Below are 17,424 nucleotides of genomic sequence, written 5' to 3' on the forward strand. Positions count from 1 at the left end.
GTCTTTTATTGAAAAGTGTCTGTTTATATCCTTTACCCACTTTTTGATGGAGTTTTTTTTTTTTTTTTTCTGGTAAATTTGTTCACATTCTTTGAAGATTCCGGATATTAGGCCTTTGTCAGATGGGTAGATTGCAAAAATTTTCTTGCATTCTGTAGGTTGCCTGTTCACGCTAATGGTAGTTTATTTTGCTGTGCATGAGCTCTTTATTTTAATTAGATCCCATTTGTCTATTTTGGCTTTTGTTGCCATTGCTTTTGGTGTTTTAGTCATGAAGTCTTTGCCCATGCCTATGTCCTGAATGGTATTGCCTAGGTTTTCTTCTAGGGTTTTTATGGTTTTAGGTCTTATATCTAAGTCTTTAATCCATCTTGAATTAATTTTTGTATAAGGTGTAAGGAAGGGATCCAGTTTCAGCTTTCTAAATATGGCTAGCCAGTTTTCCCAGCACCATTTATTAAATAGGGGATCCTTTCCCCATTGCTTGTTTTTTTTCAGGTTTGTCAAAGATCAGATGGTTGTAGATGTGTGGTGTTATTTCTGAGGCCTCTTTTCTGTTCCATTGGTCTATATATCTGTTTTGGTACCAGTACCATGCTGTTTTGATTACTGTAGACTTGTAGTATAGTTTGAAGTCAGGTAGTGTGATGCCTCCAGCTTTGTTCTTTTGGCTTAGGATTGTCTTGACCATGTGGGCTCTTTTTTGGTTCCATATGAACTTTAAAGTAATTTTTTCCAATTCTGTCAAGAAGTCATTGGTAGCTTGATGGGGATGGCATTGAATCTGTAAATTACCTTGGGCAATATGACCATTTTCATGATATTGATTCATCCTACCATGAGCATGGAATGTTCTTCCATTTGTTTGTGTTCTCTTTTATTTCGTTGAGCAGTGGTTTGTAGTTCTCCTTGAAGAGATCCTTCACATCCTTTATAAGTTGGATTCCTAGGTATTTTATTCTCTTTGTAGCAATTGTGAATGGGAGTTCACTCATGATTTGGCTCTCTATTTGTCTGTTATTGGTGTATAGGAATGCTTGTGATTTTTGCACATTGATTTTGTATCCTGAGACTTTGCTGAAGTTGCATATCAGCTTAAGAGATTTTGGGCTGAGACATTGGGATTTTTTAAATATACAATCATGTTATCTACGAATAGTTACAATTTGACTTCCTTATTTCCTAATTGAATACCCTTTATTTCTTTCTCTTGCCTGATTGCCCTGGCCAGAACTTCTAACACTATAATAGAAGTGGTGAGAGAGGGCATCCTTGTCTTGTACTGGTTTTCAAAGGGAATGCTTCCAGTTTTTGACCATTCCGTATGATATTAGCTGTGAGTTCGTCATAAATAGCTCTCAATCTTTACATTCCCTGACTGACATCAGAGTGTGGTTTCTGGCCAGAGAGCTCAGCTGCCCAGATGTCAGCAGCACAGAAGAGTCATAGGTAGATTTCAGTTTGAAAGTTTGCAGGCAAGGTTGCCTTTCCCTGCCCCAAGTCTGTTCCACCCACATCTTGGCTGATGGCCAGTCACTCAGGCCAAGCCGCTGGACTCACCTGGACTCCTCTCTCTGTGGCTCACATCCACATAGAGTCTTTCAGGTGTCCCACTAGTTCTCCCTTCCAATTATCCTGGTAATCTGACCACGACTCAAGACCTCTCCTGCCTGGTTTCAGCTGCGAATAGAAGATTACATCAGAGAGTTTACTACTGGGCATAGACTTGGGCCATCAGTAGAACTTTCTGCAGTGATGGCGATCTTCCACTTTTCACGGTTAATAGTGTTCCCACTGGCCATCTCTAGCTATTGAGCAGTTGAAATATGAATAGTTGAGTTTTTAATGTTAATTAAAATGTAGATAGTCATGTGTGGTTGGGGCTGCTATAGTGCAAGTCTAGCTAATGAAATATCTAGCTTCCTACAGCATGCTTGGAGTTTGGAAATGCTGGAATTTGAAGCATGTGACTTCAGAGCCTGAAGGCCCTAGGACCCCAAGAGTGACAGAATGAGAGGAGAATTGGAAGGATAAGAAGTCATGGCTTACAGAGAGGGGAGGGCAGCTAAGAAGGAGCAAAACCCATAAATGGCCAAAGGAACTTACTGGCAAATTGGAGAGGAGACCACCAAGTAACAGTGACACAAGAATGTTGGGTGTGTCACTTAATTGGATGGTTGTGTGATACAGACATCATCAGTTATTTTGTTGAAGATGACCGTGTCTTGATGTGTAAGTCATCAGTTGCGATGCAGAAGTGACTAAAGAAAGAACAAGTTCAAATATGAAGTAAGAATTTGCATGTGTGTTTGTGTGTGTGTGATGGATGTCAATAAAATATGACATTGAATATTGTCTCTGCATTGATGGCGAGAGAGTTTGGCCTTCCAAAATGCAGTTAAGATTCTAGCATGTTGCCAAGTGTAATGTAAATTTATAGAGACTCCTATTTGGGAAAGAAAAGTTTAGACTATTCATTTGGATGTCGTAACATTTTATTACCTATGGTTATAAGAGTTCAAACTGAAAGAAGGCTTGGCGTGCAGGGCCTACCTGCTTTTGCTGTTATTGTCATGCAGGCCAATTTTTCTGAATTTCTTATTGCATCATTTATGAAAGTGGTAGTATTATGGATGTATTTAAGATACTGTTTTATTCTGTGGGCTTATTTCATACAATGGGGTACATCCCTTTGTAAGCTTTGCTTTATCCCGGTATGCTGATTTGAAGCAGAGTTGGGACATATGCCTTCTCCTGAGACCTGTGATTCGTTTTAGATGAAGATGATACCAAGAGATGTTTTACCTTGCTTCTGTCAGTTCCCAAGACTCTACACCCAGCCCACAGGGGAATTAAGGGAAAGAAAGTTGAGAAAATTGAACCTTTCTCATGTTGGTCAGCTTGTGCTGCCATAACACAATACTGCAGACTGAGTGGTTTAAATAACAAAAATTTATTTTCTCGTATTTCTGGAGAACAGAAGTCCAAGATCAAGGTGCTAGGAGGCCACCTCTCTTCCTGGTTGGTTGACAGTACTTTCTCATTGTGCCTACTTATGGCTTTCTGTCTATGTGTATGCAAAGGGGAAGAGAGACCTCTGATGCTACTTGCTCTTCTTATAAGCACATCAAGTCATGTTATATTAGGTCTCCACCACTCTGTGACCTTAATTTAACCTTAATCACTTTCCTAAAGGCTCCATCTTCAATACAGTTACATAGGGATTAAGGCTTCAGCATATGAATTTGGGGAACACAGTTCTGTCCGTAACACTGCTCATGCATGTGTGGGCATAGAGCAGTGTGACTTGCACCCTGAAACTGCTAGTATTGTTGTTTTATTATTTTCTGGACATAGGACTTGCTGGTACCAAGTTCTGCTAGAAGAACCCACCCAAAATTTAGGGCTGTTCTTACCTCACTGCTGTCTCTTTTGCTCATGTGGAAGATGGGTCTGTCCAAAATGCAGCTTGAGTATTTGCAGATTATAATTCTACTGTGTGTAGGAAGACTTCTTACATGGTAACCACTTCAAGGGTAGCAAGAAGTGCTGTACAGGATGAATAAATCTGTGCAAAATGTACACTATACTCATAGTCAAATAAAAACAAAGTCAAAGGGGTGCATTTTCCTATATCAGGTTAGCAAAAGCCCGAAAGGATAATGGAGATCATGTGATTAACACTGTGGTGAGGTCACATTCTCATGACCTTTCCAGTGGGCGGGTAGACTGGACCAGCCTGGCAGCAGGACTTTGACTAACAAAAGGCCGAAAAATGCACAGATTCCTTATTTTGCCAATTCTACTGCTGGGAACCCATGTATTGAATGTAAAAATGAGGTAAAAATCACATGTAAAACACAGGTAGATAACTTTCAACATATACAGATTATTGAATACTAAGTATTCATTATAATTAAACTGTAGAGCAATGTTTGTTGATATAAGAAATTGTTCATTAGATGTTGCTGAGCCAAAAGAAATTCAAAAACTTTGCATTAATACCTTATTATGTAAAAAATCATTGTATAGAATAAGTTATATTAGAAATAATAAATCACCAAAATCCCAGTCAAAGTAATTTTACTTATCTGGAATGGCAGATTTCTTGGTGGTTGCTCTTCCTTTGTTCTTGGTTTTTTGCTTTTTATTTCTCTATCCTTTCCAGATTTCCTGGATTTAGCACAGAGTAAATACTAATTTTTAGTAGATTAGCTGTGATTAAGACTGAAGTAGTTGGCTATATTACTGCGAAGTAGAGGCTTAACACTTTTTATACTTACCCTAAGGCCATCCAGGGATTCACTGGGGCAGGTCTTTTGCCATCTCCTCTCTCTCTTCTGTGTGCCCTGAGCTACAAGATTGTGATTGGAAGGTGATTGTCTTTTCTGTCCAGACACAGTGAGGACCAATAGTTAAATTAAATTTGGATTTAAAAAATTATGAATCATGGAAATTATTCCAAGTCATTTGCATTCAGGAATGGAGGTTGCCTTAGGTAGCGGTAGCTCTGTGTGGTGGAATAAGCCTTGAAGATTCCACTTCTTTCTGTTATTGCTGTAAGGAGAAAGGAGGTAGATAAACAGGCCTAATTATTCCCCATACTGTGTGGGTCACACTTGTCAAGTGCCCAAGGAGAAACCTTGATTCGGTGCCTATTAAATCCCATATTTTTTTTATGACAGGTCACTGTTACGCTTTTAAAGAGTTGCATTTTGTAAAAATTAGTTAGTAGAGTAGCATTTAGGAGGCAGTACAGGTTACGGGAAATAGGCTGACACATCAAAGGACATTGAAATAGAAATTAAAAGGTAGAAAGCCTGAGTTCTGGGCCCACTTATGTAACTTAATAACTTTGGGCCCTTAAACAATTTCTTTGGCAAAACTATGTTGATAATAATACTGGCTCAGAGACTGAATTAACATGGGCCCAATAAAATGTAAAGGAAACAAAAATTAAAATGATAATTTAAAATATGTAAGACTCCCCCTTTTTCAGCATGAGGTGCTCCTTGTGTATTAGTCCATTCTCATGCTGCTAATAAAGACATACCCAAGACTGAGTCATTTATAGAGAAAAAGAGTTTTCATGGACTCACAGTTCTGCATGGCTGGGGAGGCCTCACAATCATGGCAGAAGGTGAAGGAGGAGCAAAGACATGTCTTGCATGGTGGCAGGCAAGAGAGCATGTGCAGGGGAACTGCCCTTCCTGAAACCATCAGATCTCGTGAGACTTACTCACTATCATGAGAACAGCATGGGCAAAACTTGCCTCCGTGATTTAATTACCTCCCACCTGGTCCCTCTCACTACATGTTTAGATTATGGGAGCTACCATTCAAGATGAGATTTGAGGGGGGACATTGCCAAACCATATCACCTTGCATAGAGTCCCCTGTGAACCCATGGACATGGAGAGAGGTGGCAATAGAAGGTCACGGCAGCTGTCTCGGGGACCAGAGGTGACTGCACACAAGAGCTACGTTGTCCTTCATTCTTATTTTCTGCTGTCTTCCACCGTCTCTGAAACCTTCCCTAGGTGGAAATTCATAGGTTCCACTCTATCTGGGCACAACACTTGCTGAACTGCTTGTTTACATTCTACATAATTAAGAGATTTGATCAAATAAGAAAACCATGTGAGAAAGCATGTTGAATACATAAATATACTTCATTATGTTCTTCCTAACACACCACCAGAATTATGCAAATCTCTTTCTTTCATCCTGTTGGTATTCATCACCTTCAATACTTCAAACTTTTTAGCTATGGTTGCATTTTGCCAAATCATATTTAATCTGATTCTCACTCTTTGCTCAGATTTTGTCTTGTTGATATTATTTCCCCAAACCTTCTCACATATTCTGTTCATAACAGATTTACTTTTCCAGTGCTATTCCAGTCCCCATTGGTGATATTATTATTCCTTTTCACATATTCTGTTTGTAACAGATTTACTTTTCCAGTGCTATTCCAATCCCCATTGGTGATATTATTATAAGTACTTCATAAAATTAAATCAAAAATTAGATGAAATATTCAATAAGAAATTTGGATGACTGCTTTCCTTAACATATATTTTAAGTAAAATTCTGTAATGGGGCCTTTTTAGGTTTGCATATCTCTAAATTATTAACTAGACATAGGTAAAAACATAGGGCAGAGGCTACTGTGGAAATCACAGGATGCTTAGATATGCTATAATAGAAAATACCTTTTAATATTTACACAACCCTGGTTCCTGGAGGGATGTCTAATATAATAGCTTTAGGCAAGAAAATAATTTCTGTTTACTCTCAGCCTTTTATTGAGATGAGGGTTTTGTAATGCCTTGGTAAATATCACCCTCAGTTAACTATTGGTTTCTCTGTTGATCATTGCTAGATGATACATGTAATAAATACTTCAGTCCCTTTTTTGGTTCATTTGAGCTACAGATCTCATGAGACTTATTCACTATCGTCAGAACATGATAGTGGTGGGCAAACCTGCTGCCATGATTTAATTACCTCCCACCTGGTCTCTCTCACTACGTGTGGGGATTATGGGAGCTACAATTCAAGATGAGATTTCTAGGGGGACATAGTCAAACCGTATCACCTTGCATAGAGTCCCCTGTGAACCCATGGACATGTAGAGAGGTGGCAATACAAGGTCATGGCGGCTCTCTCGGGGACCAGAGTAACCAAATACCATAAATTGGGTCCTTATAAGCAAATTACCTTATAAGAAATTTACTTGAAGTTCTGGAGCTGGGAAACACAAGATTAAGGCCTGGCAGATTTGGTGTCTGGGGAGGGCTTGCTTTCAGGTTTATAGATGATGTCTTATTGCTGTGCCCTCACATCGTGGGAGGGTTGAGAAGTCTCTCTCAGGCCTCTTTTATATGGACTCATCCTATTTATGAGGGCTCCACCATGTTGACCTCTTCCCCTCTCAAAGGCCCCTCCTCCTAGTACCATCATGTTGGGTATTAGTATTTCAGCATGTGAATTTGGGAGACATCAACACTCAGACCACAGCAATCTCATTTGTTTGTGCAGGAATGATAGGAACAACTCTTGAGAATGTTGTTTTTAACCTGTACATATGCATCCATTTATGCATTGGGTCTAATGTTATTTGCGTTTCTGCTTTCTTTCATAAATAAACTCAGACAAAATCAACTGTGGCAAATGGCCTTGCCAGTTTTTGTCTGCTGTCTGTCACAGACTAGGAACTTGGTAAATATTTGTGGAGTAGATTAGTTATTGACTGTATTTCACAATACTAAGCTTCTTATGTTAATTCAGGTATCTCTTTAATTATTGGTAAATTATTAATCATGGCTTCTGTATGGTTTTCTTACAAAGGGGAATGTCTGATAGATTTTCTTTTGAGTTGGAAATATACTGTTTTGGGGAAAACCCTCTCAAACTCTGTTTTTCTTCTGCTCTCACACAGCGACAACAAACACAGAAGACTTCTGTGACCAAATGTGTGGATTTTTTTCCCATACATGCCAAGCAGCAGACATAGCTGGCTGTCCTTTAATTCAGTTCTGACACTATCTACTCTATCACTCCGACACGATCTACCACACTATCTACTCTCAGAGAGTGTCAGAGCCCACAGGTTGAGGGTTCAGTCCCCAAGACTGTCTCATCCCCCCAGACACCAACTGCAAGTCCAAGCCTCAGAACTTCTGACCAACAGGCTTCAGTTGGGGGTCCCACAGTCCCTGAGTTGGATTCCATTAATTTGCTAGAGCAGCTCAGAGAACTCAGGGAAACACATATGTTTACACGTGTATTTCAGAGGATATCACAAGGGATACAGATGAAGATTTGCATAGGGCGAGTTATGGGGAAAGAGGCGCAGAGCTTCCAGGTCCTCCCGACGTGCCACCTTCCAGTAACCTCCGCATGGTCAGCTCTCTGGAAGCTCTACGAGCCCAGTCCTCCAGTTTTATGGAGGCTTCTTGACATCAGCATTTTTTCCCCCAGGGTATAGGGGCAGGACCTACTGTGGAATGAGGGTCTTATGACCCATAACCAGAAAGGAGGCAGTGAAGATTAGAGTCCTGCCTTAGAGCAGGTCAAAGGAGGGCGGGGAAGGTCAGAGAGATTCCTTTTGAGGCCTGGCCTGCTCCTGAGACCTGACATACCCAACAGCATCACAAGACTACAACAGGGACTATAGGAGATATGAGCCAGGAACCAAGGAGGAAACATATAATAACACCACATATACCAATAGGCAGGTAATAAATTTACCTAAAATAGTCATAAATTTGTAGTTGGACTAGCTTCTTAGACTCAATACTCCTTTATGGCTTTACTCTTACAATCTCTCCTCTTTCCTTCTCATCATTTCTTTCCCCATTTACCTCAAGACAAAACACAAGGTGGGAGTGTGTTCTGGAATTTGGTTGGGGTTGATAAAAGGTTAAAGCATTCCATTTACTTGTACTGTTAATTTACTGTATTACCCCCCTTCTATAATTATGTCTTGGTCTTTCTCAGCAGCTCATAGTTTTACTTTTTTTCTGTATGTATCTTTAGAGTGGTCTGATAGTTGTACCTGTTTAGTGTCAACATCTGATTGTATTGATCGTGTCCTCTTGCCTTGCAGGAGCTATGCCTGTCCCAGACCAGCCTTCATCAGCCTCAGAGAAAACGAGTTCCCTGAGCCCTGGCTTAAACACCTCCAACGGGGATGGCTCTGAAACAGAAACCACCTCTGCCATCCTCGCCTCAGTCAAAGAACAGGTAGAAACATTCCATTTCTGTGACATGCGTTTGGGGACATTTTAAACACTTTTTCTAGATGAACGTTAAAGATTAAATTCTGTTGAAAGAAACTCATACTTATCTAGCAGAGTGTTGGTATTTATTATATAAATAATATTATAATATGGTTGTAATTCCTTTGGACTCCATGTTTTGGGCAGCCTTCCTTGAAAAGATATTTTATAGGGGAAGAAAAACAACTTTGCAATCAAAATTTCCTATGAGTGAAGCTTTGGCATATTCATTGATGGACCTGACATTTAATGCTTTTAAACGTACAAAGTGAAATAATTAGTCTTAGAAAACATAACATCAAATAAAAAATTAAAATATATCCAGGAAGTTAAAAATATGTATGACAGTAAATGAATATCACATCAAAGTCAAGGCAAATTGGTTTGTCCAGTGTTTTCTGAGATGGATCTGGAAGGATACAGTCTAAAACTTTCCCTCTCAAACTAATGAAAGTCTGAATGATTCTTCCTCCAATATTACTTTGCCAAAAAATGCATAAGTAAATAAAACCTGAACCTTAGATTTAAAACGTCACTTTATAAAAGTCATGTTTCTTGTAAATAAACAAGTAGTGAATAAAGAGAGCTGGATGATCAAGATTCTTTTATTTACTGCTTCTTCTAAACATGTGCTAGAAAATATATCAGTTTTTACAATTTTAAGTTAAAAAGCCTGCTGTGTTTGGGTTATGTGATTTGGTGATGCTGAATTAGCAACTTACCCGACTCCAGGAACATCTCAGCAGAGCAAGAGCCTAAAATGGGAGCAATTAAGAATAGTAACTCTACTCAAAAAGAAGAAGGGCTCTAGAGGACACTGATTCTGTTTCATGAGTGGAAACTGATTTAGGTAAGAATGGGAAACCACCTAAACAGTCAGCCCACTGACAGAAAGGATCAATGATGCTATCAGTCAAAAGTGTGCCATCTGGTCAGGAAGTGTTCAGCTAAGTAGGTACTCAAGGGAGAGTTGAATAGATTGAGTGGATAGCCTAGTTCGTGAAAATAGTCAGGAATCAGGAAATTGGGTTGAGCTTTAGGCTGTGCTCCTTGATTACTTTGCTTTCCAAAGCTTACTCTTGAGAGTTTTTCTGATTATGTTTAAGGGGAAATGATAAAAGGGACCACCAAGGGAGTTAACACCACTCCCATCCTCAAAGTACTACCTTGTTGTGGTTGGGTTATGTCATGCTTTCTTATTCATGTGTGATCTGGAAGTCTTGCTAGACTACTGACTTCTGAGTAGTAAGAAAATTTAAAGCAGGAAGATTAAATGTAACAACAACAACAAAACAAACAAACAAAACGACAAGACCTGTTTGCTGAAAATTATTTTATCACAAGGATATAAAGTAATTCAGGATGAATAAAAAGGCATGGCATGGTCCTCTGTTGAAAAGCTTAGTATCATCACAATATTACTGTCTCCCAAATTAGGATATAAAATTTAGGTGGTTGTAATCAGAATCCTGTGGCTGGTGGTTTGTTTCTTTGGCAAACTGGATCAAACTATTTTAAAGACCAGTGGAAGTATAAATATATGAGAATGCAAGGAAAGTTCTGAGAGGTTTTATCTTACAACCATACTGATCACAATACTGCCCAGTGGGCTCAGAAAAGAATGGTCTCTGCGTAAAACATAAACAAGGGTTCAAAACAGATTCATGTATACTTATCTGCCTATTCACTTAAAATTAGTGTTTCAGTTCATTACAAAGAAGTGGCTTACATGGTGTTGCCATAACTGATTCAACATCTGGAAGAAGATTAAAACTGTTAACTTACAGCATAAAGAGAAATAAATCTCACAGGGAAAAAATGGTAACTGTAAAAATAAAACCATTGACATATTAGAAGAAACTTTGGGGAAAGAGCCTCTTAAACTAAAGGTAGGCAAGGTTTTAGGTAAGAGAGGAGGCCCAGAAGCCATACATAAATGGTTGATGAGTTTCACAGTGTGAATACTAATTAGTAATAGCAAGACACAACTCAAAATAGAAAAGAAAAATAGTACAAGAGAAAATATGTGCCACAAGTATAATGAAGTGTTGATAAAATTAATATATGAAGAGTTCCTAATGTTGGTGAGAAAAAGAGAAATAAAGGAATACAAAACTAGGCAAAGGATATAAACAGAAGAAAGATACAAGCAAGTAATGAATGTTTATAAAGTCCACTCTAATATACCCATTGGGGACACACAATTTTAAGTGAAAATATGACTTATTTTTGATCTACCAGGTAGACCGTTGTTGAAAAGTAGCTTATATTGTATGCTAGGTAAGAGTTAAGGTTGGGAGAAATCCACATTCTTTTTCATTCCAAATGGGAGTATAAATTGCTGTAGTTTTTTGGTAAAATGATTTGTTTCTATGCATTGACATTTAAAATGTTCAATAACCATTGGCTTACTCATTTAGATATATATTCTGTAGAAATTAGTGACTAAATAGATAAGACTTTATGTGTATTGAAATTTATTATAAAATTATTTGAAATAGCCAAAAATATGGATGGCTTGGTGAAGAGTTGAAAATGTTATATTTTTTCTATAAATGGTATGCAGTCATTAGTAAGAATGAGTTGGGGCTATATGTTTAATCTTTGGAAAAAAATCCGTGAGAATTTTAGAAAGGAAATTACATAGTATGGTATTATCCTGTTTTTAAAAACTCAGAACATAGATATGTTTTTGGTTTATACATATTTATGAGCATCTAGAAAAGTATAGAAGGAAACAAATCAGTCTATTAACATTGTCTAGCATATGTGTTTTACAGTTAGATGGAGGTGGAAACAGACTGAAGACTTTGGGAGTTTGGGTGGGGATACAGTCAAACTATATCACTGTGAAAAGCTTTTTTCTGAGTAATTAAAAAATGTATTGTTCATTTTTGGGCAGCAAAGATGACTTTTTTTTTTTTTTTTTTTTTTTTTTTGGTGGCACGTAAGTAATTTGGGGAGGGATGCAAATGTGTTCTGGAAACTTGAGATAGAGAAGCCCCAGGTGCCCAAGTCATAGGCTGGGAATTCGGCCCCAAGTGCAACATCTGCCTAGGTAAAAGCATAAATCAACAAGCAGCAGATTCCATGAGCTGTTTGGGGATGGCCTGATGGGAACAACCAATCTTATCCTTCATTGGGGGATTTGTATCCTAAATCATTCTTAAAGATTCCTTCTTTTTTTCCTCAAGTCTAGAATATTATCTGTGGAGTGAAAGCAAAGTTAAATTGTTTCTTAAAAATTTTATCTGAATTGGCCCTCAAGTAGTTAGCAATGAAGTTAAAAATATAAGACAACCATATGTAAAGAGTTTTAAGGTAGAAAAAATTATAGATGAAAATTTCAGGAAACTCTTCTGTCAATATATTATCAAACTCCAGATGATTTTTACAAATTAAAAAGAAACTTGAAATTGAGAGCATTTGTAACTCCAGATACTCTATTGTTACACTAATTTTCATGGTTCTTTTAGTTCCACAATCATTATAAACCGTATTCTTGATTTTAGAGGAGTTTTTGAGTACCATTATTTAGGATATTGGTAGCATTATTTAGGATATTCAAAGGTAGCAAAACAGACATTCTCTTCCTTTTAGTTGTTTTTCTTATGGCACAAAATATAGGAAAGTAAGAGTAAGACATTTCTGAGGGTTTGTTTTGTTTTTGAGATGGAGTCTTGCTCTGTCGCACAGTCTAGAGTGCAGTGGCGCAATCTTGGCTCACTGCAACCTCTGCCACCTCCACCTCCCAGCTTCAAGCGATTCTCCTGCCTCAGCCTCCTGAGTAGCTGGGATTACTGGTGTGCGCCACCATGCCTGGCTAATTTTTTTTTTATATTTAGTATAGATGGGGTTTCACCATGTTGGTCAGGCTGGTTCTCGAACTCCTGACCTCATGATCTGCCTGCCTCGGCCTCCCAAAGTGCTGGGATTACAGGCGTGAGCCACCGCACCCAGCTGACATTTCTGGGCTTTTACCATGGGGCAAACCATGACACTGAATACTTTATAAATGTGTGTCATATGAAGCTACAAGGAAGAATTTTAAAAATATTCATTTAAAATCTAAAGAAACTAGATCTTTTACATCATCTCTTATGAGGATAACATGCGTTCCTTTTTATTCAACTTGTACATTTAGAATTTTAGAAGTAACTTACCTCTGTATAACAAGAATCCTATTTGGAAGAAGTTCATTATAAAATACTCCCTTAATTAGTTTTCTTCCAATGCCACATATCATTATTATATCTTTCAGCATTATTAGCATTACTATCATTTGCAACAATAATTTCTGATGACACGATGTGTTATTAGGGAAATGACCTATAATTATTAATCAATTTTCAGATGGTATTTTGGGAAAGCATTTTATGAAATTAATGACAAAATTATCATCCAAGAAAAAGTGGAAGTTAAAACACCTTAGGAAAGGTCAAGAAGATAGAAGATTATCTGCAAAGACCAGAGAAGTTTATATTCGTTTAGTCAGAGAAGGGAAGAATTATCCACAGCATAGTGCTACCCGTTGAACTTTTGCCACACATCAAAATTTAAATGAGAATTACGTGATTGCTGAATTTTTATTTCTTGTTTCAAACCAGGGTGGATTAGAAATGAAAAAAACAAAACATAAATTTCCTTTAATTTTTATTGCAGAAACACAGCTGTATTAGGAACAGTGATCATCTGTTTCAAGCTGTGAACTGAGAGATAAAGGCACAAGCTAGGAGTCTGTAGAACTGGGTCATGACACATGATATTCCTCATAACAAGGAAGGGAGAACAAGGATCTGAAAGCCTTGTGAGTTTCATGCGTACAGGATGGGAGGATTATAGATAGATTGACCAGATGGAGTGTTTCGACTTCCGGGAGGGTAAAGAAAGAAAATGAATGTGTATGTAAAGTTATGAAGTTCACAGATGAAGGAAAGGGATGCTCAAGTAGCATGAGATTGATGCAACCACCTGCATTTGAAGTGTATTTGTTTCTTTGTTAACCCTGTGCATCAGAAAAATGATCATTCAAACTATAAATCAAGGAGAAAAGAGTCATAAATTACTTATTCAGGTCTTGGGAATGTATGCTGGGAGTTCCAGTTATGGATGAATAATTCTAGAACTCTGGATAGATCATCTCTGTCTCTCCACCCCTGCTTCCTGATGCTCTCTTATGAGTATTTTGTTAGTTACTGTAAGTTATTTTGACTTTTCCCCCTAAAACTTAATATTTTCTTTAGTTTTAGCTTGTAACTCCTCTCAGGACACTTATATTAAATCTGTCTGTCCTTTTGATAACTCCAGACTCCATTCCAAGAATTAACTCATTTGATTGTTTTATGCTCTGTTCTCTTTAATAGTATTAGTTGTTGGGTTTACAGAGCACTGGAGGCTATCATGGGAGAAAAATAGACTATGGTGTTATATGCTAGATTAGATAATAAGCTTTTAGTATGTGGGGTTTTGTAACATGACAATACAGTGCTTCTAATGCCTCTGTCATATTTATTACTACAATTCATTGTTAAATATTCATATGTAAAATCATAATGAATATGTAAATATGGTGCTTTGGTAATTTTTATGAATTTTCCACTATAAAGGTAATTCATGTATATTGTGTAAAAGTTTAAAACATTAGATAGGAAAAACAAATGAATTGGGTTTTTTTTTTTTTTTTAATGTGCCACAAACAGAGGTAGCTGCAAATATTTAGGGAGATTTCCTTCTAGGATTTTTATATGAATATAAGATGATCTATACAAAATTTTCATTTTGCTTTATAAATATTTTATTCTTCTTTGTACATTTAACCTTCTATGAGGAGTATTTTTTCATATCATTTAATATTATTTCAAACAAGTTTCTAATGAGTATGTGACATAGATTCATTGTGAATTATTTAATATCATAATTTTATTTCACATTTCTACCTTTGTTGATCTCAGATTGATTGTGTTTTCTCAGTATGAAAAAAAGTGACATGTCACACTTCCTTGTACATTAATCATTGGGTCTGCTTTGACAGACATTGCCTGGAGCAAAGGCTTGAAAAAAAGAGTTTCAAGACTCTTAAAAATTCGCTTGGAAAATATGTCATCATTAATTACTGACAAGGGCCACTGGCAGGTCAACAAAGCAGGAGCTCCTGGGGTAAAATAGTCAGTGCCCTGTGCAGAGTTTGCCCAAAGCAAGAAATTAACCGATAGAATATTCTAGAAGGAGCTCATGGGAAAAATGTTGATTTTTTTCAGAAGAATGGAACCAGATATGGTAGGAATAGTTAAGAAAAACACAGGAATTATTATAGAGCAAGGAAACAATGTTCTATAGTATTTCAAAATAAAAACGTTTTTTAAAAAGAACAGATAATAAATTCCTTTAGTTTACATATTTTTGTAAAACATGTATTTCTATGAAGTATACATGTGAAACATTTCCTCAGATATAGAATTAAATCATAAATTTTTCCTTTAATAATTATTTTGCTTAGTATGTTTTATGATCAAGAAACTGAGACTTTAAAAAGTATTCAGTGTACCCACCAAAAGTCATATAGGAAATTGCTGCAGAATTGAAATAAGAAATTAGTTTGTTTTACTTCAAATTCAGTGCTTCCCCCTCCACTACACTAAATGACCTCATCATTTCGAGAACATAAGGGGCCTAGAATATGTTGTCTACTATTTTTCCCAAGAAAAAGTTTTTTCTATGACCAAGGTTTTGCTAAGGTCAGTTTAAATAGTATTCTCTGCCAGTCTAACTCTTATATAACTAGGAGAAGAGAATGGGGGAATTTCTACATTAATTTGATCTGCGATATATTTAATTTGATACACAATTTTTAAAAGGAATCACTAATAAGAACCCAATTACAAATAATTTAAGGAACTACTATGCCTTATTTTTAATTAATTGTGTCTGTAGAGAAAATGTAACAGGAAGGGAATACTGTAGGTTAGATACATTCTTACTTTAGCTGAAAATTTCTGTTGCTGGGCATTAGTGGCCGGGACTGGAGTTATCTCTAGCATGCATCAGTGACACAGGTAAACATGCCCGAGGCAGCCCATCGATCATGTTCAAGTTGCTGTCACTGGGCTGCAATCATAAAAGGCATGTGCAAGTTCATGCCCTGGGCTCTAAATGAGCCAGCTCTGTGGCCTCCTGGCATGGAAAAGTGAAGATTAGCATCCTCCTTTTTCACTAAGGACAAGTTCTGACTTTCACATTCTACTCATAGCCTCAGGAAGCAGCTGGGCCACTTGCCTAATTACTGTGAGAAAGAACAACTCAATAAGGCAAAAAAAAAAAAAAAAAAAAAAAAAAATCACTTTTGACAGGTAATCTTCAGGATCTAGAGAGACAGTGCTAAATAGCTTCATTCCCCAAGTCAATAGATTTAGTCATTTGGGGATGCATTTTTGCAAGTTATACATCCTGGAATGATAAAGAAGTCATGCTCAGATTAAAAATTAAAATTACATAAAAGTCTATCTAACTATTCCATAGTTTTTATAGGAAATCACAAACAATTCCACATATAATTTTGACACCGCCATATCTTCTATTCTGAAAAGTAGAACTCTGGGATATCAACCAAAGATGTTTTAGTCTTTTGTTTGATTCAGAGCTTTTGAAATACAATCATAGCCCTGTTGGCCAGCACCCATGCCCACCACCTCTACGAGAGGAGAAATCCACCCAAATAGATAAGCTTGGAGTCCAGCCCACCTATTAACAAAGCAGCCACTTTTATTAAATTATTTTATTAAATAATACCACGCATTTGATGTACCTTTCAGAGACCTGAAATTGCCTACTAGAGACCTCCTGTCAAAAGCCAGAGGCAATTTATTCTTAAAATGAATCATCTAGAATGGAAATCCTCTCACTTTTGAGAGCTCTGCTCATATCTAAAACAATACCTCATCCCTCTACTGGAATGCCCCCCAAGAATATGGCTTGAATAATGCTGTGGTGATATGATGACTCTATCTTTATGGAGACTCAAGATAAAAAATTATCACACTAGGAGCTTTACTGGTTTGTTTACTGACATTGAAAACCTTTCAATAGGTAACTATAGTCAACTGATTTACTATAAATGAAACATTTCAGTAACAGACATATTACTCTTACTAGTAGTAATAGTTAATAACTGTATTTTTTTTTTTTTTAAATGGAGCGTCGCTTTGTCGCCCAGGCTGGAGTGCAGTGGCGCCATCTCAGCTCACTGCAAGCTCCACCTCCCGGGTTCACACCATTCTCCTGCCTCAGCCTCCCGGGCAGCTGGGACTACAGGTGCCCGCCACCATGCCCGGCTAATTTTTTGTATCTTTAGTAGAGACAGGGTTTCACCGTGCTAGCCAGGATGGTCTCGATCTCCTAACCCCGTGATCTGCCCACCTTGGCCTCCCAAAGTGCTGAGATTACAGGCGTGAGTCACTGTGCATGGCCCAATAACTGTAATGTTTTTCCAACTCTCACCGAAGTGTGTTGGTTGGGGATGTGGCCTTGTCTCCCCCCCTTACTGTTATGTCAACAGCTCTTGGAGCAGTGCCAGCCACGGAGGAGGTGTTTAGTGTATTTGTATTGAGAGTATGACTTAGGAATGAACTTACTGTTTCCATTT

General features: G+C 37.5%; 1 protein-coding gene across 3 annotated transcripts in view; it reads left to right on the top strand.

The window, feature by feature from the left end:
* Positions 1–17,424, top strand: part of CTNND2 (catenin delta 2) — a 928,193-nt gene that overhangs the window by 164,542 nt on the left and 746,227 nt on the right. For all 3 annotated transcript variants that reach the window (XM_007961220.3, XM_007961217.3, XM_007961219.3), the window contains exon 2: positions 8,615–8,751. In XM_007961220.3, coding sequence (XP_007959411.2) covers positions 8,615–8,751 — 137 coding nt within the window. The remainder of the gene's footprint in view (positions 1–8,614; positions 8,752–17,424) is intronic.

This window comes from Chlorocebus sabaeus, chromosome 4, assembly GCF_047675955.1.
Source record: "Chlorocebus sabaeus isolate Y175 chromosome 4, mChlSab1.0.hap1, whole genome shotgun sequence".
Taxonomy (NCBI): Eukaryota; Metazoa; Chordata; class Mammalia; order Primates; family Cercopithecidae; genus Chlorocebus; species Chlorocebus sabaeus.